General features: G+C 39.3%; 1 protein-coding gene across 2 annotated transcripts in view; it reads right to left on the bottom strand.

The window, feature by feature from the left end:
- Window positions 1-24,610, bottom strand: part of LOC114153400 (glucocorticoid receptor) — a 66,604-nt gene that overhangs the window by 5,890 nt on the left and 36,104 nt on the right. Inside the window, exons 3-8 of one of the 2 annotated variants that reach the window (XM_028031937.1) lie at window positions 20,496-20,665; window positions 17,187-17,213; window positions 11,837-11,953; window positions 7,715-7,987; window positions 6,350-6,494; window positions 5,538-5,668 (exon numbers count right to left, since the gene is read on the bottom strand). In XM_028031937.1, coding sequence (XP_027887738.1) covers window positions 5,538-5,668; window positions 6,350-6,494; window positions 7,715-7,987; window positions 11,837-11,953; window positions 17,187-17,213; window positions 20,496-20,665 — 863 coding nt within the window. The remainder of the gene's footprint in view (window positions 1-5,537; window positions 5,669-6,349; window positions 6,495-7,714; window positions 7,988-11,836; window positions 11,954-17,186; window positions 17,214-20,495; window positions 20,666-24,610) is intronic. The other variant, XM_028031938.1, reaches the window with a different exon arrangement.

The raw sequence follows: 24,610 nt of genomic DNA, 5'->3' as shown, positions 1-24,610 counted from the left end.
TATCTGCAACTTTTTATATTTTGTCATATTAAAAGCACAAACTTTAGTGCACTTTATTGGGATTTCATATAATAGACCCCAAAAAAGTTCATAATTATGAAGTGGAAAGAAAAGTAATTTCCCCTAAATAAAATCTTAAAGGTGTGGCATGCATTTATACTCAGTTCTCTAAGTATCGAGTAAAAGCCTTCAAACATCCAGTGTCTGGTGAATAGAATATATCTAATTATTTGTGATTAATCAGCAGCATGAAGACCAAGAAACAGATCAGATCAGAAAGGTGGCGATGTGAGGATTAGGTTATAAAGCAACTTTGCAAAACACAAACACATTATATAGCCATTCACAACCGGCAGGGCATGGAGAATATAAATACAAAAAGCAGCCAGAGGCCCATTGTAGCTCTGGAGGAGCTACAGAGATCCACAACTCAGGTAGGAGAATCTGTTGCTACGGCAGCTATTAGGCACAAACTCCTCAAATCTGTCCATGGAAGATTAGTAAAGTGAGCACCTCTGCATGACTCAGGAAGGCTGAATACAAATGCACACCACACTTTTTAGAAATGTATATCTCAGAAAACATATTTACCATTTGCCTTCCACTTTATGAATATGGATTACTTTGGTCTACAACATCAAATTCTAATATATTCAAAACTGCACTTGTAATATTACAGAAAGTGTAAGAGTTCAATAGTTTTGTAGGGCCAAAATGCTTCTCTGACTGGAGCTGATAAAACAAAAACTGCTTCATGGGTTGCTTCAGTTTTGATAAATGTCCTCTCGAGTTATTTAATCAGCTCTTACCAAAGCTGTCCTGACCTGATAGTTTCTCCTTCACTGTGGGGAACAGATGGAAATAGCTCTTAGGTACAAAAATGCAACCTGTGCTCACTATGGAAATGTAATCTCTCTGAAGAGCACACTTTTCCCTGAATGTCAAAGAAACAGCTAGAAAGAACAGTCTATTCCTCTGCAATTCACAGTTTGCAAAGGGAAGGGAAAGAGAACTGTCTTGATGTTTAACAGTGTAAGAATAACCAGAAGAGACTTTGTCCAATTCTTTTAACATTTTCTGTACAATAAAAAGGCTGAAAAGCATTTCCTCTAGTGTAGTTAAGGCCACTCTTCTAATTTATAACAGTTTAAAAAACAACTCAAATCCATTCAGACATGATTAAGACTACATGAATAAATCACTGGTCAGCCACCAAAAATGAAACATTCAAATCTGGGAAATGAGATTTTCTTGTAATGAGTTTCCTCTCATTATTTTGGCAATTTCTGACAATTACATAAGTCAGAAAGCAGCATGTAAATCAACTCCTCAGGAAAGAAACAAAATTACCTCCATCTTGACCACCTGTATTCTTCAAGTCAAAACAAGGAAATCCGGTTTCTTTCAGGAAATTGCTTTTGAAAAACTAATGACAAAATGTTGCCCCCAAAAAAGGCTGATTTCAACATTTAGCATTGTCAAAGATCATGTAAGAAAAAATTAAATATTATTATAAAGATTCTTATGAAATAATTTTATGACCTTGATGCATAAAATAAAAGCAAAGCTTCATTTTCTGCCTATTTTGAAAAAATAAAAATACAAGAAACCTTGAATTGAACAGCCAAAGGGAAAAAAGTACAATAATCTGTCAAACTCCCTTCAGTACTTTCAACAAGGAGATAAAAAAATCATGATTAAACTAAGCAATCACCGATTTCTGAAAATAAGAAAGCTGTCCAGATTTAAGATTTACTGACAGCAATTATAACAAATTGACTTTTTTTTGTCAGATTATTGCCAGAATATCAAAATTTAGTTTCTCAGAAATACACAAGAAAACAATTGAGAATATTGCATGACCCTCCCCCACCGATGGGATTCATCCTAATATTCTCAAGGTTATTCCCTGTTGCTTCTGCACTTTTTCCTTCTACTAAACTTTCCAGTAATAAGCTTAGGCAAAGCAATCTGTAAAGACTCAGCTTCCCATATCTGTATTTTCTTTATTGGTCTCATTTGGTAATCAAATTTGCTGGAAAACACTCTGTAAAACCCTTATAGATAATGAGTTTTAACACATTACTATAATTAGTTTGAGTGTTAAAAAATAAGGAATCTTTATTCATATAATCTTTCCCTTAATTTTTATATTTAATTAGAATTTTTCACAACAGAACATCATTAAGCAGTCAAATCAAAAAACATTCTCATCCATCCATCCATCCATCCATCCATCTTCTTCCGCTTATCCGAGGTCGGGTCGCGGGGGTAGCAGCTTCAGAAGGGAGGCCCAGACTTCCCTCTCCCCGGCCACTTCTTCCAGCTCTTCCGGGGGAATCCCGAGGCGTTCCCAGGCCAGCCGAGAGACATAGTCTCTCCAGCGTGTCCTGGGTCTTCCCCGGGGCCTTCTCCCGGTGGGACGTGCCCGGAACACCTCACCAGGGAGGCATCCAGGAGGTATCCTGACCAGATGCCCAAGCCACCTCAACTGGCTCCTCTCGATGTGAAGGAGCAGCGGCTCTACTCTGAGTCCCTCCCGGATGACTGAGCTTCTCACCCTATCTCTAAGGGAGAGCCCAGCCACCCTACGGAGAAAACCCATTTCGGCCGCTTGTATCCGCGATCTCGTTCTTTCGGTCATGACTCAAAGCTCATGACCATAGATGAGGGTGGGAACGTAGATCAACCGGTAAATCGAGAGCTTCGCTTTTTGGCTCAGCTCTCTCTTCACCACGACGGACCGGTACAGCGCCCGCTTGACAGCAGACGCTGCAGGCAGACAGGTCCTAGGTGAGGGACCAGACAAAGTGCAGCCCGAAGACCCCAATGATGAGTAAAAACATTGGACTTGGTGTTCCCTCGCCCGGACGCGGGTCACCGGGGCCCCACTCTGGAGCCAGGCCTGGAGGGGGGGCACGATGGCGAGCGTCTGGTGGCCGGGCTTTTACCCATGGAGCCCGGCCGGGCTCAGCCCGAAGAGGAAACATGGGCCCCCCCTCCCATGGGCCCACCACCCGTGGGAGGGGCCAAAGGGGTCGGGTGCACTGTGTGATGGGTGGCGGCCAAGGGAGGGGACCCTGGCGGTCCGATCCTCGGTTGCAGAAACTGGCTCTTGGGACGTGGAATGTCACCTCTCTGGTGGGGAAGGAGCCGGAGCTAGTGCGTGAGGTCGAGAGGTTCCGGCTAGAAATAGTCGGTCTCACCTCGACGCATGGCTCTGGTTCTGGAGCCAGTCTCCTTGAGAGGGGCTGGACATACTTCCACTCTGGAGTTGCCCAGGGAGAGAGACGTCGGGCAGGAGTGGGCATACTTGTTGCTCCCCATCTCGGCGCCTGTACGTTGGGGTTCACCCCGGTGAACGAGAGGGTAGCATCCCTCCGCCTACGGGTGGGGGGACGGGTTCTGACTGTCGTTTGTGCTTACGGGCCGAACGACAGTTCAGATTACCCACCCTTTTTGGAGTCCTTAGAGGGGGTACTGGAGAGTGCTCCTCCTGGGGACTCCCTTGTTCTACTGGGGGACTTCAACGCTCACGTGGGCAACGACAGTGAGACCTGGAGGGGCGTGGTTGGGAGGAACGGCCCGCCCGACCTGAACTCGAGCGGTGTTCTGTTGCTGGACTTCTGTGCTCGCCATGGATTGTCCATAACGAACACCATGTTCAAGCATAAGGGTGTCCATATGTGCACTTGGCACCAGGACACCCTAGGCCGCAGTTCGATGATCGACTTTGTCATCGTTTCATCGGATCTGCGGCCGTATGTCTTGGACACTCGGGTGAAGAGAGGTGCGGAGCTGTCCACTGACCACTACCTGGTGGTGAGTTGGCTCCGGTGGTGGGGGCGAAAGCCGGTCAGACCTGGCAGGCCCAAACGTGTTGTGAGGGTCTGCTGGGAACGTCTGGCGGAATCCCCTGTGAGACGGAGCTTTAACTCCCATCTCTGGCAAAACTTCGAACACGTCCCGGGGGAGGTGGGGGACATGGAGTCTGAGTGGACCGTGTTCCGTGCCTCCATTGTCGAGGCGGCCGATCGGAGCTGTGGCCGCAAGGTTGTCGGTGCCTGTCCCGGCGGCAACCCTCGAACCCGTTGGTGGACACCTTCGGTGAGGGATGCCGTCAGACTGAAGAAGGAGTCCTATCGGGCCTTTTTGGCCTGTGGGACTCCGGAAGCAGCTGATGGGTACCGGCGGGCGAAGCGGCATGCGGCTCGGGCGGTTGCTGAGGCAAAAACTCGGGCGTGGGAGGAGTTTGGAGAGGCCATGAAGAAAGACTTCCGCACGGCTTCGAGGCGATTCTGGTCCACCATCCGGCGTCTCAGGGGGGGGAAGCGGTGCAGCACAAACACTGTTTATAGTGGGGATGGTGTGCTGCTGACCTCTACTCGGGACGTTGTGGGTCGGTGGGCAGAGTACTTCGAAGACCTCCTCAATCCCACCAACATGCCTTCCACTGAGGAAGCGGAGCCTGGGGACTCTGGGTTGGGCTCTCCAATCTCTGGGGGCGAGGTCACCGAGGTGGTTAAAAAGCTCCTCGGTGGCAAGGCCCCGGGGGTGGATGAGATCCGCCCGGAGTTCCTTAAGGCTCTGGATGTTGTAGGGTTGTGTTGGTTGACGCGACTCTGCAATATCGCATGGACATCGGGGGCAGTTCCCCTGGATTGGCAGACTGGGGTGGTGGTCCCCCTGTTCAAAAAGGGGGACCGGAGGGTGTGCTCCAATTATAGAGGGGTCACACTCTTAAGCCTCCCTGGCAAGGTCTATTCAGGGGTCCTGGAGAGGAAGGTCCGTCGGATAGTCGAACCTCGGATTCAGGAAGAGCAGTGTGGTTTTCGTCCTGGTCGTGGAACACTGGACCAGCTCTACACCCTCGGCAGGGTCCTGGAGGGTGCATGGGAGTTCGCCCAACCAGTCTACATGTGTTTTGTGGACTTGGAGAAGGCGTTCGACCGTGTCCCTCGGGGAGCCCTGTGGGGGGTTCTCCGGGAGTATGGGGTACCGGGCCCTTTGATACGGGCTGTCAGGCCCCTGTATGACCGGTGTCAGAGTCTGGTCCGCATTGCCGGCAGTAAGTCGGGCTCGTTTCCGGTGAGAGTTGGACTCCGCCAGGGCTGCCCTTTGTCACCGATTCTGTTCATCACTTTTATGGACAGAATTTCTAGGCGCAGCCAAGGTGTTGAGGGGATCCGATTTGGTGGCCTTAGGATCTCATCTCTGCTTTTCGCAGACGATGTGGTCCTTTTGGCTTCATCAGATCGTGATCTGCAGCTCTCGCTGGAGCGGTTCGCAGCCGAGTGTGAAGCGGCCGGGATGGGGATCAGTGCCTCCAAATCCGAGGCCATGGTCTTGAGCCGGAAAAGGGTAGAGTGCCCTCTCCGGGTCAGGGGGGGTGTCCTGCCCCAAGTGGAGGAGTTTAAGTATCTCGGGATCTTGTTCACGAATGGGGGAAGAAGGGAGCGGGAGATCGACAGGCGGATTGGCGCAAAAAACATTCTGTTGAAATTTTTTATAGCGTGCTAATAGAGGTGTTTTATTACCTGTACTCAGCAGTAGCAGGACCTTCATGCAGAGATACTCATCATAAGACACCTGCAGTCGGACAAACTCATTGCAAATCTTCAGCATCTGCTCACACTGGTCACCCATTAAAGGCAGCTTCATGCGCTCTCTGGAGCAGGACAGGGTGCAGAACAAACAGATGGAAGAAGTTTTAGTTTGACTCAACATCCATTTTTTGATTCTGTAATTATTTTTCTTATAATGAAACGTGCTACAATACTGCAAAAAAAATTTATAAAAAAAAACAAAGAAGAAAATATGAATTTTTAAATTATACTTTCAGTCTTAAATACAACACAATAATTTATCTTCAACAATTGAAATGGCACTGGCTATGACTCATTCAACTAAAGCTTGTTATTTTACTGCTCAGTACATTTTAAATCTTAATAGAAAGTGATTTTCTTTTTGAGCAAAAGAAAAGCAGCTATGAGTGTTCAGATGCTCATCAAGTACAGTCCCTTACAAAACATTTCAAAACATTGTTGTTCAGGAGAATGAAAATGACACATGGATTTTGAATCTTTTTATAAAATTAATGATTTTTTAAATAAAATTACATGGGGGCATGTATTTAACCACCTTTCGCTGCAATAACAGCTGCAGTGATTATGAGAAATGTCTCTACCAGCTTTACACAACTAGATGATGAGACATTAATCAATTTTCTTGTCTGAGTGTCTGAACATCAGATTTTTTCAATCCTGCAACAGATAATCAGATTAATAAATCTATCTGATGATGTGTTTCTAATAAAAGACTTAAAAGTATTCAGATATTTGGTACGCACTCATTTATGACGAGATCTGGAGCGAAACAGAGCATTCTGCCGTTACACTGCTCATAGGACCTCCAGCCGAGGCTGAAGGACATGAGGAAAAGCCAGGAGCACTGCAGCAACGTCATCTGATCATCAAGGTGCAGGTTACGGAAGCCTGAGAGGGACACATAAACTCTGTCAAATATAAAGGCACGAAAATGACAGGCAGATAAAGTGGATCCTAAAATAAAATAAAACATTTTAATTTTCTTTTAGAATATCTGCCTATATTTTTGGAGGGTTTAGATTGCAGCTTTTCCATAAGGTTTTGTTGAAATAATTATTGTTCTCTTTAAAATAAATAAAGGTTAAGATTATGTTAGAATGATGGCATCCTGTATGTTAAAGGCACTACACACCAGCTTGACATGCAGTAGGTAACTATGGAAAACGGACACCTTGTTCAAGACCGAAAGACAAATATTTGTAACATTTTAATATCATTTTTAAAATAATTTGCATTTATGTTTTGATAAACATAAATGCACCGTCACTTACAAGTAAGTATACAGTGATGGTGAAAATTATTTTGAAACTAATAAAACAAAAAAAGTACCAATCATGGCCTTAATAAACAATATTTAATATTTTAGAAAATTAGCAGTCAACAGAATAAACTGAAACTAAATTGCATACATTTGTGGAGTGAACTGCAATAACTGCATTTCCTCAAATGCAGTTACAGCAACCCCACATAGCAACTGGCTTGTCAACCCCAACAAACCAGTCTTCCCCTTTAGGATGGTGGTATTGTGGGTAATGTGGTTTGGAGACGTTTCAGGATGTTGTCTGCAGTTTACGCAGTTAAACACTTGTGTAAAATTTAATACATTTTATTTGTAACGCACCTTACATTTCAAAGAAATCTCAAAGACAGAATGAATTCATGAATTCATGAATTCATGAATTCATGAAGTCCTCATCGTGGTCTCCAACACCAAAAACAAAGCTTTAAAACATCCCATTTATGTTAATTTAAAGAGGAATTAACCTGGGCAAAAACCTTTCACTATCAAAGTACTCTGAGTTAGCTGAGTTCTGACAATAATTGTTCTTTTATGAGCCACAATTACTCTATGCTTCCATTCAGCTGCTGGAGACCACACATTTGATCACATGGTAGCTGAGCATCTGTCTCTACTGCAGGGTAGAGGCATAAAAACCATTCCTCTACTTACAATTTAACCAATTAAAGTAGCTCAACCACGACATGCCTTCTGTATTTAATCAGATACAAGCAACCTGGACATTTGGAGAGTCCTTTAAAAGGTTAACCAACTACTGACACAAGTACACATCAAAACCAAACGTAAGGGATGAGGAAGATTTTGCTACCTGGCAGCGACTTGGCCCATTTGACGGCAGAGATGACCTGCTGGCCTCCCAGTCTGTTGAGGGTGCTCATGAGACGAGATGAGGTGTCCGGCAGCGTGCTGTCGTAGCCCGAGTAGATGATCTCAGGCTCGATGGCCTTCAGGACGGACAGCATGGTGGGCACGAGCTGCGGCATGCTTCTGGGTATGATGGGCATGGGCAGGCTGCTGGCAGGTTCGGAGGGCCTGGTCGGCGTTTGCACTTTAATCTTGTTAAGCTTCTTGTTTTTCCTTGCTGAGGGGACAAAGTTGAGAAAAAAAATGTTTAAATTGAATTCATTTCACTAACATATTATGCTTTTGTATCTACTACAAAATTATTATTGTTAGAAGTATGAATTTTATGTGAAAAACAGAAATATCAAAAACTAAACAGAGCAAATTCAATAAAAACATGTAATAACTTTTTATATTTTACATCAAAATGGTGAATTTACATTTCTTGATTTGTTTCTATTGATAAATTAATCATGACAAATGTCAAAATTGTTTCAGAATGCATGATTAGCTTAAAATTGTTTCAACCAATGGTTTACTTTTGAAAATAATATAAATGTAAATATGAATGGGGTTCTGTGGATTCATCATCAGCAATCAGTGTCTTACCTGCATCACACTGCTCAACATCATCTCGTTTTAGAGAAACACAGAGGTTCTCACAGCTGAGTCTAGCTAAGGTTTACATTCCCATTTAAAACTTTTACTGTACCATTGAGCATTTTGTCTGTTTAAACCTCAATACTAATTCCACTTTTCCATTAGACAAGAATTTAACTTGATAAATATGTTGTTCTGCTCTGTTGGGGAATATATAGCAAAATGGAGAATGTTAAGCATAAATTACCAGAGAAACTAATGAAAACATAATGCAGAATGAAAACAAGAAAGTTGTCAATAAAGAGAAAAATAAATATTTCTTTTCTATTTATTTCCACAGCAACCAGGTGAAGAACTAAACTGCTGATGCTGCTCTGGCCCAGAGATTAACTGATTTACCACTCAGTCTACATTTAACACTCCCCTATGGTCATATGATATGGATTATGACTGAAAGAACAAGATCCTGAATACAAACGGTTAAAATCAGCTTCTCACAACTAACTGTCAGGACTATTTATCCCTTCTGGCCTATGAGCCTCTATGAGCTGCACAGAAGCAACTGCAGTCCTTGAAGGACGTACTTTAAGTTTTAGTGCCCCGAGTCAAATCCTCAGTAGCCAAGTGCTTTAAAGACCTGTTAATAAATGAATAATTTATTGCTAATACTTGGGTGCTGCTGCAGTTTTAGCATGGCAATGAATATTTTGAGCATGGCCATGCTAATATTACAATCAAATGAGTTACTGCTTATTCTTCAGAGTGATTAATGTAGGAGAAGATTCAGTGGACATCTTGTAAGTAATCCACAAATAAATCATTATATTATAATATGGGATAAAATCTTGAATAAATCCTATATTTAAATCTCTGCTTGACCTGAGCTAATTGATTAAACACTGACTTAGCCCTTTTTCAGCCTCTGGCTTCAGATTAATGCAGATTTATTTATTTAAAAATAAGAAGGAAGAGCATATCGGTTCAGAAAAGGCACTACAGCTACTTTCTAACCCTTAAGCTATGCACTGTTAAAAACATTAACCAAACTCTAAGATCCTGGTTTTGCCATTTCTGACTTCCTCTCCATTACTGCACTAGTTTTTGCCCACGCTCTGTACATTATCTGGGCGCCATTTTCGGTGACTAAATGTGACAAACATATCAGATGTGGAGAGGTTAACGCCGGAAAAAAGAAATAGCAAGCTTTTCCTACACTGTACCTTTTTTAATTTCCTCCCCTGGCGTTTCTATGGCAACAGTAAGCCTTTCAACACAAAGCCTGTCTGTTGATGCACTGACGTCCATCAAATCCCACTTTCTGTCTTCCTGTCTGTCTTGCTGAGCACCAGCTTGTACAAAGTATACCAACAGCAATTTAATACGCTAAAAGAAACGAAGCATATGCTTAAATAACATCCAACTTAGGGTTCATGGTAACCATAGAGTTCCTACAAATATTGCTATCAAATTCAATATTTTCCTGATTTTTTTTTTCTTATTAACGTTTGCATTAAGACTCCTTAGAATTAAAAGTAGATATTTTCACAGTGATCGAGTTGTTTCACTGGAAACAGCTCTAACGGTCAAAACACAATAAAAATGACCCAAATTCAAAACTAAAGAAAGCAACAACAGTAATTAACATTTCTTTAAAAGATGTATTTTCCTTTAAAGTGCTTTGGTCCTATAAAAAGTCACAGAGTTTAGCTCTCTAATTTTCAGTTTGTAAAATTGATTTACAACAAGTGGTAAAGCTCAATATTTGTATTGTTTTAGTCTTAATATAAACTGATAAAATCTAAACTTTCCATTTTATAGTTCTTTTTTTTTGTTGTTGTTGTCCCTGTAGACCAGGGGTGTCCAAAGTCGGTCCTGGAGGGCCGCCATCCTGTGTGTTTTAGTTCTCTCCCTGGTTTAACGCACCTGGATCCAATGATGGCTCATTAGAGGCCTTAGGAGAACATTGACAAGCTGAGAAAGTTGTTACTACAACCAGGGAGAGAACAAAAACATACAGGATGCCGGCCCTTGAGGACCGACTTTGGACACGCCTGCTGTAGACTATAAGACATAAAATCCCATGTCAAGATCTGACATGAGACCTGACAGCTACAAAAATAAGGCATTAAAGCACAGAGTTACGCCACTAAGCCTCTATCTGATTTTATTTAAACTTAAAATATTAAACTTACTGCATGAGCAGTAGGAGATGTACAACCAAAAATTCTGGGAGTTCTCAGTTGTGTTGGATTTAAATGAAAAAGAAACAGATTTGTTTTACAATTTGACGTGGAACAGAGCCACTCAAGGTAAAATCTGATCTCATTGTCGTGTGATCGCTGCATTTCTAAAAGCTGTTCCTGAGAGAAGGGGAATGAATGAGCATGTCGCATTGGTAACACCAGTTTTTCAGGTTCAGCGCCGATTCTTTGGCAGTCAAAACAAAAAGAGCTGCTGCCAAATGATCACAAGCTCCACTGTTTTTATCATTTTTATATACATGCAATATGAAAACAAAGACCATCTGTTTCAGCAATTTAATGACAGAAATATAGATTTTTATCTTTTAAGAAAAAAACTTTTCATTTTCTGCACCTATTCAAACTTTGACAGACCTTAAAAGAAAATTCAATATTTTTTTACAGACTTTGAGCAAAAACTGACTCAATATAAAATTATATTAAGGTTGGATTCTGGACAAAGTAGCAAATAGACTTATTCTGAAGAAGTGCTACAGTGTTATTTTCTTTTGCTTCCAAGGCTTGTTTTTAAATCAATATTGACAATGACGTAAAAGATATTCTGGGAAAGTTCTTAACTGAAATATTTTTGCTCAATTATTGCAAACCAACATATAAAAACTTTTCCTGACATGCTTTGGGACGTTTCTTGGCTTTTAGAAAGAGTTAGTAATTTCTGAATATGCTCTAAAGTCTGTTTTTCAGCAACCCAAAAACCACAGAATGTTTTACAAAATCAATTCACACTTCTTCCAAAGTAGAAGATGTTGGGTGCAAAGTTTTTAACAAATCTATTTTTTCAACTGATCTTTTTTTTTCTTTAACTACAGTGAAAGGCAGTTATGCAAAGTATCACAAGGGAGTGTATACTGTACTTGGGCTTACCACATTTTTAATCTAAGAAGGTTTATGGATATGTTTGCAAGCTACTTTATATTGAGTTTCCTTTTTCCCTTGAGGTCTTTAGTGTGCAAATTAATCATCTCTTTCTGGAATATAACCCCCCTGGCGTAACAAAGTGGGTGTGGAAGGTGTAGGTGGAGGGAGACCGTTCTTCCTCTAATCCCTTGGCTTTCCATTTTACTCAGGATTTGCATGGCCATGCCAACATTTAAGTGAGCCAATGCATTCAGTCCTAACAAGCTTATTTGCTTCCTTTTTTACCCAAGAATTCCTCTCCCTGAAAAAGCTGAGTTACAGTGTAAGACCAGAGCAGACCTTATTCATTCACTTGTCACAGTATTTACCTTCCAGGTTCATTCCGGCCTGGAGACATTTCCTGAAGCGGCATGCTGGACAGTTCTTCCTGCGGATCTTATCAATGATGCAGTCATTTCTTCCCGCGCACAGATAGTTGTGCTGACCTGTACAGACAAACGGAGGAGGAAGAGGAGAGGGGATAAGGGAGAGACAAATTAGCCGGCTAAGACGGTTTGAGGAGGATTAGCCTGAGCAGCCTGCAGAACCACATTCGCCACCTGTTGATTTTACAGCAAACCCTCACAAACTTGTGGCATCCCAGTAGTGTTGACAGCGTCACCCTCTCAAGTCTGTGTTTCTACCACCAGGCACAATGGTTGTGTTCAAGAATAAAAACGCATTTTGATCTGTTTGATTTGGCAGATCATGGATGATTTACCTCTTAACTGTTTATTCTACACAAGCATTGTGCCATAACCACTATAGACGTGGGAGAAAAAAGAAAACATAACAGAGTCTTTGATTAGAAGTAAGTTAATAAGAAAAGGGAGGCAGTGATAGATGTGTGACCAGAGGGAAGAAATTCAGTAGATTTCCTTTTTGCTTGCGCAATAAAGTAAAGCCCATCTGGGGAATATTTCTACACCACATTATTATCACCGCTTAATATCCTTTTTGATTTGATGCTTTGCAAACACAGCCAGCTCATAAAACCTTTGCTGTATATTTTCTGGGGCGAACGTTGAGGTATGTTTCATGAAGTAACTGAAATCTCCTCTCTACCAGGATCAAAAATAAGGACGTCCAGCACCACAGAGCCATGCTGCGCTCATCTGTTAAAGTTTCGTTATGAGACTCGTCCAACGGCATTCCAACTGCCACATTCACCCAAAAAAAATATAATTGCTGGACTTTATGAGTCACCAAACCAACAATGAGCTGCAGGCAAGCTGCTGAGACAATGCAGCGCATAAAGTTGAATCCACATATACATACATTATATAAAAATAACAACCTTTTCACTCACTTTCAGGTCAGTTAGGATTATCACAATTATATATATATATTTGTAATATTGGAAGAATGAAGAGAACTGTTTAGTTTTATCAAATCTTTCAGTTGAAAAACAACATTATAATCCCTTAGTCCAATTTGAGAACGCTGAGATAACAATGTCATTGTTTGTAAACCTGGGACTGATTAACTCAAACCTTTTGAGTTAAATGGAACCACACATGGATGCATTTTATTTATTTGTGTGACATTATGAAATATATAAAGAAATAAACCTCAGGACAAAAACAAACGTTCATAGCAATGATCATATTTAAAATCTCTTGTATTTAAAAACTTATCATGATGTTATGCATCTTCGCTTTCGAAGAGAATCAGGGCCACATCATCACTGATCCTCTATCGTACTTAGCAGAGGGCATCAGGTTCGTTCCTCATATTCCTCATTTTTTAAATGCTAATCTTACAATCTTAGACTCACCTGTTACAGTTAAAATCCCTTGCAATTATTTGTACCGATTACAAAAATGAAATGTGGAGATTTCTTTCTTTTTCTGCTTTAGTGCAGTCATAAACTTTGGTCCTCATGCAACCTTGTTTGTCAGTTGATTTCAAACGTTTAATAACTGCTCTAACAGTTGCTGGGGGCAACTTTCGACAAGTTGCTTCAACACACCTTAACGCCAATGTCTTTGAAAAGTGGATAAGAGCATTTGACTTCTGCATTATGCTGGATGTTATACTGGCAGAAACAAAAAATCCTTACTTACTCATTAAAAGTTCCTACGCGCTGTGATTGCTTTAAGTTTTAAGCTACATTTACTCTATAAGGTCCCATAAGTCCTGCATAGATCATCTTATTTATTAAGACAATTATTTCATGATGTGGATTGTTTTGTGGTTCACAGAATAAATGCACTCAAAGCATTTCCCTTTTCATAAGTTTTTCATGGTGAGATTGCACTGCAGTACATCATTTATTCAGTCTTGTTGACTCAAGTCTTAAGTTTGGGGTGTGCCGTATTAAACTTTGTTCTTTTATAAGACTTTGTTTTTACATTATCAAGAATAAAAGAAAAAATGTCTGATGGAGACATAACAAAATAAATCTATGTACAGTCTTATTTGGAATATGTCTTTTTGTTCAACTCCAAGGCCAGTGTGGAAGTCGTGTTGAATCTGTGGCTAGAAAATATTACTTTGATGTTTTTAATAAGAATTTATGCTAACGGGTCAGTGCTACAACTAAATGTGTAAATGAAATCTTACTGGCTCATTCCAAACAGCAATAAAGAGGCTTATGCAGTTATCCTTTTTCAGTGTAGGGTAGATATGAAAAGCTTCTGCAATGCAACGTGAAGCAACTGAATACCCCCTCCTCATATATTCAAAGTTACCATTAAGGATAATATAGCTAATGCAGGAGTAGTGTTGCTTCATACTGAGAAGTTTGAGCATGACTGCAGGAGACGTCATCTGCACAGAAACAAGGCTGCATTCAAAGTCATGCATTGCCTGAACAAAAAGCCCTTTGGGACCACAATGACTGGTCTATTAATAACAGTCTCACTGCAGATCTTTGAAATATTCAGGGCTAGATGCAATGTCTTGAACCAAATTGCATTCTTTAATGTTCATGGTGGTTTATAAGAGGATGTGAATACTTTCTGCGTAGTTGGAATCTAGAGTTGGAAAGATAAGACTAAGGTGTTGCTGGTAAAACTTAATCAGAATCAACTTTACTGGCCAAGTCTCTCTGCATAAAGAATTAATTTGACTTTGGTTTTCAGCCTTCACAGCATATCGATGTTAAACCTTTTAACAACAATTGTAGTTTGACAATTAGATTTTATAGTAAGTGAACATGTGTAATTTATTTGTGAAACATGAGAAAGTCCTTAACATGAAGGAAATGCATTTTCTTCACCTGCCAGCACAGAAAACACAAAAACAGGATGCAACGACATCTGGCCACAACATGGTTAATGAACTGGTGAGCACAGGTTTAAACTGGGTTAACCACACAACACCTTAAGGTTATTTTCCTTTTAAATACCTAATGTAGCAAGTTTTGAGTCTCTAAAAACTGCAGCTTAATCTGTAAGACAGTTGTGGCCATACAGAGAGTTAAAATGTTTGCAATATGAAAAACTGGAGGAAAACAAGGGGAATCATTGAGTTTAAATGCTATATTTTAGGTGTTAGCTCCTTGTTTTTAGATTATATTTTCATTCTTTCTTTAAAAGAAATTTCTTTAAGGAACTCCACGATTGCTTAACTCTGTGATACCTGGACAGCCGCAATCCAGGCGGAGTCAAAGTCAAACTGTTACTCATTGTAGGACCAATCCCATTACTATTTGTGTTTAATGGCTATGGGTATCATTGATTCACACTATTTGGAAGGAATCCAGGACATGCAAACCCTTTATGCATCTACATTTGCAATCACTGATCATTTATGATAGGTTGTGCACACAACGTGCAAATAAAGCTCAACAGTACTTGGCTTTACCAAGATGAGTCACAGCTAGAGTAATTTCCTTTAAATGACGTGTTAAGACATTCTGTCTGAATACCAACTCTAGTAGCGCTGCAGCCTGGATCTCCTGATCATCAGTAAACACTGAATCTGGGACAGCAAGCCAATGATTAGCTCAGCTTAATGATGCTTCCACCTGCAGTGATGGCGGCTGATATGAAGTGCAGTTTGGACACCAGATAGAACAAAACTTTATACATTTGTATATAGCAATGCAGATTTTTTACTTTGTTGATAACTTTTGTCTAGTAATCTAATCTAGTCTTGAGTTGTTCATACCCACAGAAGTCATGAGTTGGTTTCTGGTTTTAAGAAATACCAAAGAAATCATGATTTCAAAACCTCCAACTTTCCACACACACTCTTCATGTATATAACATTATTTTAAATGTAATAATAAAAAGTTTATTTTTGCAACAGTAAGTAAATAATTGTAGCTTTTCTGTGTTATATAAAAAAAACCTTTTGTTTGTGATACGTAAAATTAGTTTTACATTGCTGTGATAACAGTAATGCTGTGATTTTTCTTTTTTACTTAAGATGCAAATATCATAGCAGCCGAATCCCATTTTCCAAAATCATAAGAACTACTGTTAAATGATTCCTATCACAGCTTCACCTACTTCCGAGGTGCACGGACAGAGACAAAGATCTAATAATGCTGGCAATACTCGGAAGCGTTAAGAAACCAATTTTATTAACAGACTAACATGTTCTGACCAAAAACCAAAACAAGGTTGGACAAGGACCCAAGTTTGTCTTACATTGCGAACACTTTCCAACAAATTCCAAAGCTCTCTTGGAAAGAACTGCAGTAGAGTGATTATGCTACTGTAACAAAGGAAGAATTTATGTGAATTAAAACATCTTTAACAAGGTTGCCATTAGTTGCAGGGGAATACTTCAAGGGAAAGATAATAGTAACCACGTAAAACAAGCTACACTGTAACAAATTGCAACCTGAGAAATTCTGAAAATAATTCAGACTGGTCATCAGTGTTAAGGGCCGGTGTTGTGAGCACAAAATGACGATACCGAGACTGTCATCTGCAGATGTCACTGACGTGACAGAGTGCCATCTCAGTCACCAACGTAAACAACCATCTGGGGTGTCAAATGTGCCAGCTGAGTGTTTTATCCGACTCCGATCTGCTGACCAGATTCCAGAAATGCCCTCATTATCCAGAGATACCAAATTTGAAAATATGAATGGGTACAATAATATGAAATGTAATCCACAATTTATTTGTTTTTTTTTAAATTAGGGACATATAACTTAGTTTTGTGTAACTGCAAGAACATCATATTATATCATATTTTTGATTCTTGAGTAAGAGTAAGCAATTAAATAACTAAAAACTAAATAAACAAATCCAAATAGGAATAAAATGACCCAGAAACCTTTTGAGCAATATCTCAAAAGTCCTACCATTACATTCTGTAACATGAGCCTTTTTAAATACCTGAGCAGCACAGACACAGAACTCCGGAGATGAAGTGGGTCAACAGAAGAGGTTTAAGAGAAATGGAGGGTGGTTCTAACATCCACTCTGAGATCACAGGCTAATCAAGAAGAAGAGGTGAAGTAGGGCAAGATGAAACCGAAAAGCACAATAATCATTCAAAAGGAACCAACGCTCATTTGAATCATCAAGTCAGAAATCTGCATGCATTCAGAGACAGTGGGCAGCAGAGGCTTGTGTGGATGTGTAGGCAGACTGCTAACATTTAGTGCTGAAGAAATGCAGGGACATGAGCGAATCAGAAGTGACACAGTTTTCATCATAATCACAATTACAATGATTACTATTATTAATGCAGTTTAAAAGTGCATTTATTTACCATCTGTGTTTTGCCGTGCTCTCCATCCTTCACCATAGAGATGATGAGCAGAGAACAGACAAGGGGGAGAAAAACAAAAATGACATACATAACTTTCTCAGTGCTACTATTGGCAGTTATTTTCAAAATAAAGCGACAGTTCAGTTCTGTCCCATCGGTGGTTACACCAGCACATCATAAAAGCAGGCAAAGCAAAAGAACAAACAATCATGCAAGTTCTAATACTGTAAAATAGGCTCTTATTCAATGCTCATGTTTGAAGACACAAAGAAAAATATTCAAATATCAAATCCTGTTAAAGTGCAAAATGTTGTACTTTAATGATCAAACTGTTATAGACTTTCTAAATCACAAATAATTGGAACCTTTAAATCTTGAAATGAAAAATAATTATTATTTCTCCATTTCTGTTTGCTACACATTTGGGAGAAGATAGTTTATACCAGAATGATAAAACTTATTTAAGAAAACTTAAGAACTTATTTATTTTCCATATATTGGAAAAAATATAGGGACAGCTGTATGGATTTAGGAAAATAATTCCACAGAAACAGCTATACGTTTCATAATTAGTGACAATATTGAAAACGCTAAATTAATCTTTCTGCATTTTCTTATTATTTTTTACTCTTGCTATGGTGTAAACTGTTAAAAGCCTACATACATGAGTTTATCTTATTTTACCAACACATTTTGTCAGGTGCCCTATTGATTTGACATGATGCTTCATTCTGACAGATAAAACTAAACTAAGAGTTTTCAGTGACTGTATGGTTTCAGATCCACCCTTCCATTGCTTTTTAGGTATTCAGACTGAGTGTTTTGTGAGGCATGTTTTGCAATCATCTGAGGAATTTTGCAGTAATTAAGTAGCAGTCGTTTTACTTCATTCTTCTGGAAGAATTACTGGATGAATAGGGAGTTGCCATTTTAAGAACCAGTTTACTTTGAGTGCATTTTCACTCAGCTGTTCCTGTAGCTACTTTATACTATATTTTATTTTATAATAAGGGCTGATCTAAATAGGTACACTTTCAGACATTGCACATTCTCTTCTGAGTTTACACTCATTCAAAGAAAGGGTTGTACTCTGGAAGACCGAGTCTCTGACTTCCTTGAGACTCAGGCAGTTTTTGCTTTGTGTTTTTAAACATGACTTGAAATAATGTGTCAGCATTTATTATTACTTTTTAAGCATCATGAAAACATATTTTACTCTTCGAGTTCTTGAGTACTGTTAATGACAAAAAAATCTAAACCACAAATCTGAAACGAACCAAATTTAGCAGTTTTGTGACAGCAATGTCCCATGTGCCAGTTTTCAGTATCTTTTGCATTAACAACATGTATATTTGGATCCTGCAGAAGCCAGACAAACATGTAAAATAAGGAGCAATGATTTGTGAAAGCAAGTTTGTTCACCAGCAATGGTGTTTGCGGTTACAGTGGAAGCAGACAGAGGAAGCAACTGAAACAGAATGAAAGCAGGACAAGGCGACTGGTCTCTTAACCAGGGAGAAAAGGATTAGTGAGGGTCATCTCTTTGCAGTGGGCACTGCGTCAGCATTGGATCAATAAGAATTAAGGGACTAGCTTATTTATTATTCACCAAGGCTTTGCAAGCCAATTGTTGATGAGTGCAAGCAATGATCAATTGTGAGGAACAAAACATCCAGAAAGTAACACCACATCTACAGGGACAGCTTGTAAAAAGACAGAAACAGTAAAAGCACAGGAAAGAACACAGAGTAATCCAGAAAAAAGCAATAGACCCCATAGATGTTTATCGGCTGTCAGCTGCATTCCTTTTATTCTCAATATATTTTCATGACTGCAAAACAAAGATCATCTAGAAAAATAAAAACTCGACAAGATGATATTAGAGGTTCTTGTGACAAGCAGAATAAGAATCCATTTAGTCTACTGTAGGATAATACGGGGGATGGAACGCTTCATTTTCAATCTGTACCAAACAGGTCAGCGTATTAACTAAAAATAAAAAAACAACATGTGTTTGCAGGCTCACGTTGAGTGGAAACAATAGCAGCAACTCTATTTCAAATAGAATGAAGTGGATCTACACCGTCAGACTAAATGATAATCCATCTCTGGTGTCCCATTTGTGCTACAGTATCTGCTCATCTAATCATCATGCTGCCCTGCCTCCTCCTGAGTTGTCCTATTGTTGCTGCATCATAGCAATAAAAAATTATTCTTCAACTTCTCGGTCTTTGTGAATTGAACTATTTAATAAACCTTCACATTGTCAAACACTTAAAGTGGAGTAAAACTGCAACCTTGCGCCAAAGCTTAGATATATATTTAGCTATTATAGTAGCACAGTTTGCTCATACCAGGATATGATGCTCGTGTTAGCAAATTCCTATGGCGTTTATCTAGCTTATACTAAATTTGCTGTGACATATTCTGCTTTGGCACAATTTAAGTGTCCAAATTTTATTAAAAAAAAAAAACCTAATGAGGAATAGTCGATAAGTTGTTAATTACGCCACGTGGAGCCTATAACAGGAAGTGGGTTGAATCTTTGTGATGAACATCCTCAACTGGTGTTAAAAATGGGCAACATAGCATGAATTTAACATTCTTTAAATCTTTTACCAAATCAGAAAACATTCTGTAATTAATGATATCTCATTATGTAGTGTTCAAAAATCACAGCCAGCCTTAAAATCAAAAGTACAGGACATGAGATTTTTTTTAATCTACATAGATCAGCAATCTGGATAGTTTGACAATCATGTAGAATTAACAAAATACAAAAAGGTGAATTGAAGTCATGATCATAGTGATATTAACCGAATATAGATTTTGTGAACCGTTCCACCCCAAGACAATCCCATTAGTCAAACTTGATAATATAGGTTAGATTATTTAATTGTCTTTTAATTAGTAGATTTCTGATGATTTTTTTAAAATGACTTGTGTATCTCTGCAACGACAACAGGAAAGAAAAAGGAGGCCAGAATTTTAAATAACAAAATTCCATAAACAGGAGTAAAACAATCTACCTGCCAGTTTACCAAGGTTAACACGACATTTGCAGAAACAAAAAAAGTGTAGATGTAATAAAACTATTAACAGTCGAATCCTTCAAATATGTGCTGTATGTTTAACAAATGGACATGCAAAATAATAAATTACTATAGCTTGGTGTTAAAGTCTTATATTTTCAGAAAAAGACAACTTGTGCTTTTACGGAGGAAAATCATAACCGTTTCCAAAAAGTGAGTCATGTCTGAGAGAAATCAGTGAAGTGTGATCAGTGTGTGGTAGGTATCTAGGACTAACCTTCAACGGCCCTTTTGAAGAACACTTTGCAGCTGCCACAGGTCACCACCCCGTAATGGCATCCTGATGCCTCGTCCGAGCACACCAGACAGATCTTATGGGCTTGCCCACCGGGCTTGGACTGGCCTGTCACGGCAGTGCTGCTGTTCTCTCCTGTTCTGGCTGGTGAGCTGGAAGAAAAGCAGAGAAGAGGGTGGGGTTAAAAAAAACACGCTCAGAATGTGTGCTATGCATAAAAATATGCTAGTTTTCAGGAAAGATTATAGCCTGCAGAAGCCTGATTTACAGGCATAAAAAGTGGCATGTTGTATTGTTGCTAGGAGACGTGAAAGTCCTTCTGATAGGTCTGGCTTACAAAGAAAAAACAGAAAGAAAGGCATCATTTTAATTATTTTCTCAAAAGACAAAGATAAAAAAAAAATTATGTTAGGAACAAAAGCATATATTGGTCACAAAGTGTGCAGTAAATGAAAAAAATTAGAAGCTCAATTATGTTTTTTATTTCCTTTTTATTTGGTGGGGAGAAAGAAATTACTCATTATGTGACATAATTAATAGAGTTCTTATTTTGATGAGCTTGCTGCTTTTGTTTTCATTAATATGAAAGCAAATAAGCTAAACAGTCTGCAACTTATCTCCAGCAACAGTGTTTTTGTTCACAAGCTAAGCTCCAAATCTCAGGTCATGCCTTCAATTTTATTATAAGGCCTATTAAACCCTTGTTAAATCTTGCTGTGTACACACTTGTGGTCATCATTTCTTTGGTAATAATCTTTGTTAATAATTGAGGTTACCATAACTTCTACCACACATCATAAAACCTAAGTCACCACAAACAGTGAATTTTAGCTACTGTAGCAGCAGGATTACGACAAGAATTTGACCAAATTAAACAAACTCTCCTCTATTGTGTTGTAGCACACAGGAGAGAATGCGCATTAAAATTATGAAGCAACCATTTTGCTAAGCTTGTTTCCGAAAAAAAAGTAGGTCTATATGTACAAATACTGTATAGGAACAAGTGAAGGGATTGATACAAGTTGAACTTTTGAGCGTTTCGTCACACTGTAAGCAAATTCTCCAGTGTTTTTCACTAGGATCCTATGACAGAGTACCGATGCAAAGTAGTTTCTACTTCACTAGTGATGTGAAGTAGAAAACAATGCCATGGCGTTCAAAATGTTTAAAAAAAAATCTGAAAAGAGTGGCATGCAGTTTGTATTCAGTCCCTTCTACTCTGATACCCCTAAATGTGCTGCAAACAGATTTCACCTGTATGTAATTTCATTGCAATATAATCACAGCTTTAGTGTGAAAGAAATTTATTTACAGAGAACATCAGAAAAAAATAAGACTAAGGAACACATCAGGGATGCAAGGATGAAGATGTGGATAAGTTTAAGCAGAGTTAAGTTAAAGGTCAGGTCAGGTCATTTCCAGCTTCGGACATCTTATGGAGCCCAGTTTAATCCTCCATCAGGAAATGGAAAGAATATAATGACAAACCAGCCCCATAGTGAAGCAGATTGGCAGGTGCTACCAGATTTTAATTGTAAAAAAAAAAAGTTTCTATTTTTTCCTTCTTAACTACTCAATAATAAACTAATTTCTGTTTTTACATAAAGTCTGAATAAAATACGTTTAAGCTTTTGGTTGAACTTGAACAGTTCAAGGAATACTTTTTTCAAACATTGAACTCTGATCCTTTTCCAAACCACCACAATGTATTTTACAACCTTTGGAAAGATGATATTTGCTTGTGCAAACTAGATTGTAACAAAACAGAGTAGAAATGGTGGATCTTGGAAGGCATCCAGTTAAAAATGTTTGTCCATGTTGTATCAGTGGGAAAGATTCCTCCTGGCACATGAAGACCAGATGTAAGGACACAAACTTCCAAAGCAATAGAAATGCAAATGCTAAGATTTTGTCAATCTCCAGTAAGACAGTCAAACACACTGTTTTACAAATGGCACAAACAAAGTGGGGAAGGGAGAGCAGGGAGCTTGTTGACAGAGTCTCTAAGAGGAAGTGGAACCATCTCACTAATAACATCAGGAGTAAACAATTCTAGTTTATAGATGACATGATCTAACATCAGAAAGATAGCAGTACCTTAACCAGAAAAATATGGAATATAGATGAGTTGTTTGTTTATTTTAGTGGTCTGCAGAGGAAATGGTTCACGTTCATAATAACCCAGAACATAGCGTTTAGGTTTAATCTCACCCTCACACGTAAACAGCTGTATGAACAGGAACATAAATGACTAAATGCGGCCTATATTGAAACTTTTAAAACCACAACCTGTAACTGCTTGTTCTGTCTGGAGTGTATCCAACAGTCTCATTAAGAATCTGGGTCAAATTTAACACGTATTTTCGCTAACTACAATCTGCCACAACATCACAACTCGTCCAATATTGATATGAATCAAATTTATGCCTATTTAATTTTAAAAAATTATGTTTTTATACCCCTTCAGTGTTTCACCACAAACTTCTTTACACATTACTGAGATGTTGTGTGACAGACCATATTAAAATAGGGCGTAAATGGAAGAAAAATGATACATGTTTTTTTTACATAGTTTTACAAGGGATGCACCGATCTAAAGATTTGGACCCATATCTAATATCATTATTACTGTTACGACCCGGCTCGGATGGCCGCAACAAAAAGTAGGGAGGACACGGCAAACCCAACGGTTTTTAACCTCTTGCGAGGCATTTATTAAAAAACACAAGGTGTCAGCGCCACCTCTGAGTCCGGATCGTCTGCTTCTGTTGTCAGCCAGCCACACACACCGATTGATGGAACGGCACTCCTTATATACCATCCAGGTCTGGGAGGCACCTCCCACAATCAAGGACCTAATGGAAAAGCAGCCTGCACTATACAGCACACACATACAACAGCACCGCAGAGCCGTCACAATTACATTATGACACTGCTTCTCTGTTTAAAGTAAACACACCACAGTGTCACAAACCCAAACCAAAAAACACACAGCCAACCTCTCCCCTCCAGAAAAAATACACAAAAGGCAACAAGATGGAAAGAAATATCAGTTTTTTGATAAACATCGGCCCAGTTTTATTTATGGGACCAAGAAATTGCTGCTAATCCCTAAAAAAGTCGGGTATGCTTTTGCACGTGGTGTTTTGCTTTGCTTCCTTTACTCAGATCCCTCTGTGAGCTAGAGTAACTAATTGGCCTCAGAAGTAAACACAGTCCACCTGTGTGTAATCTAATCCCAGTATTAAATGCAGTGGCTCTGTGATGGTCTTGGAGGTTTGTCAGAGAACGTCACTGAATAGATGATTTTAGGTTGAGCAGCAAAGTGACAGAAACATGGAAACACACAGACTCACACAGACATAAATGAGACTGTACAGTAAGGGTACATTTACAATAGAAGAAAAAATATTGGGAAGTTAATTAATAATTCAAAGATTCAAAGAAATGTGAAACCTAGTAAGAGATCAATTCAGCTTCAGTACAGGTTAATCTTGTACAAAACCTGAAATTTGCTGTTCGGTGATGCTATTCATCTGACCTCGGTGAGCTAGAGCTGTTCTGTAAAGAAAATGAGGCAAAACATGCCAATCTCTACATACCTAGAGCTAGAAGGAAAAAAACCCAAAGAGGTTTCAGAAAATATTGCACTACTTTATGTATGTCTATAGCATAAAATAAAAAAATTCTGAAACAAGGAAGGCAGATATTTTTGACACCGAAGCTCTGCTGAGTCTTTGGATCTGTGGACCTTCATGGACTGGACTGGTTTAATGGATGCTTCATTGAATTGGAATCTGAGGAGATGGAAAATTTGGTCTGCAAACATGCTCCATGTGTGTAATGTTCCCCAGATGCAGCATTGCAACAAGATAACTGATTTTAGTCTTTTGATTTTATTGAAGTTTACTTGCTTTAGTTAATCAGTGCATCTGATGCGAATGACAAATGTTTTTATTCATGCAACTACCCTCTGCGGTAAGGCGTGGCCTCATTCAATTAAATCATTTTAATGGTACACAGTAAATGCTTAGAAACCATGAATCTTAGCTGCTGCCTTCTGAAACATGCTGGTTGTAACAATGGATCATCATGTT

The sequence above is a fragment of the Xiphophorus couchianus genome, chromosome 11 (assembly GCF_001444195.1).
Source record: "Xiphophorus couchianus chromosome 11, X_couchianus-1.0, whole genome shotgun sequence".
Classification (NCBI taxonomy): domain Eukaryota; kingdom Metazoa; phylum Chordata; class Actinopteri; order Cyprinodontiformes; family Poeciliidae; genus Xiphophorus; species Xiphophorus couchianus.
The sequence above is the reverse complement of the archived record's forward strand: the minus strand, read 5'-3'. Positions and strand labels throughout refer to the sequence as shown.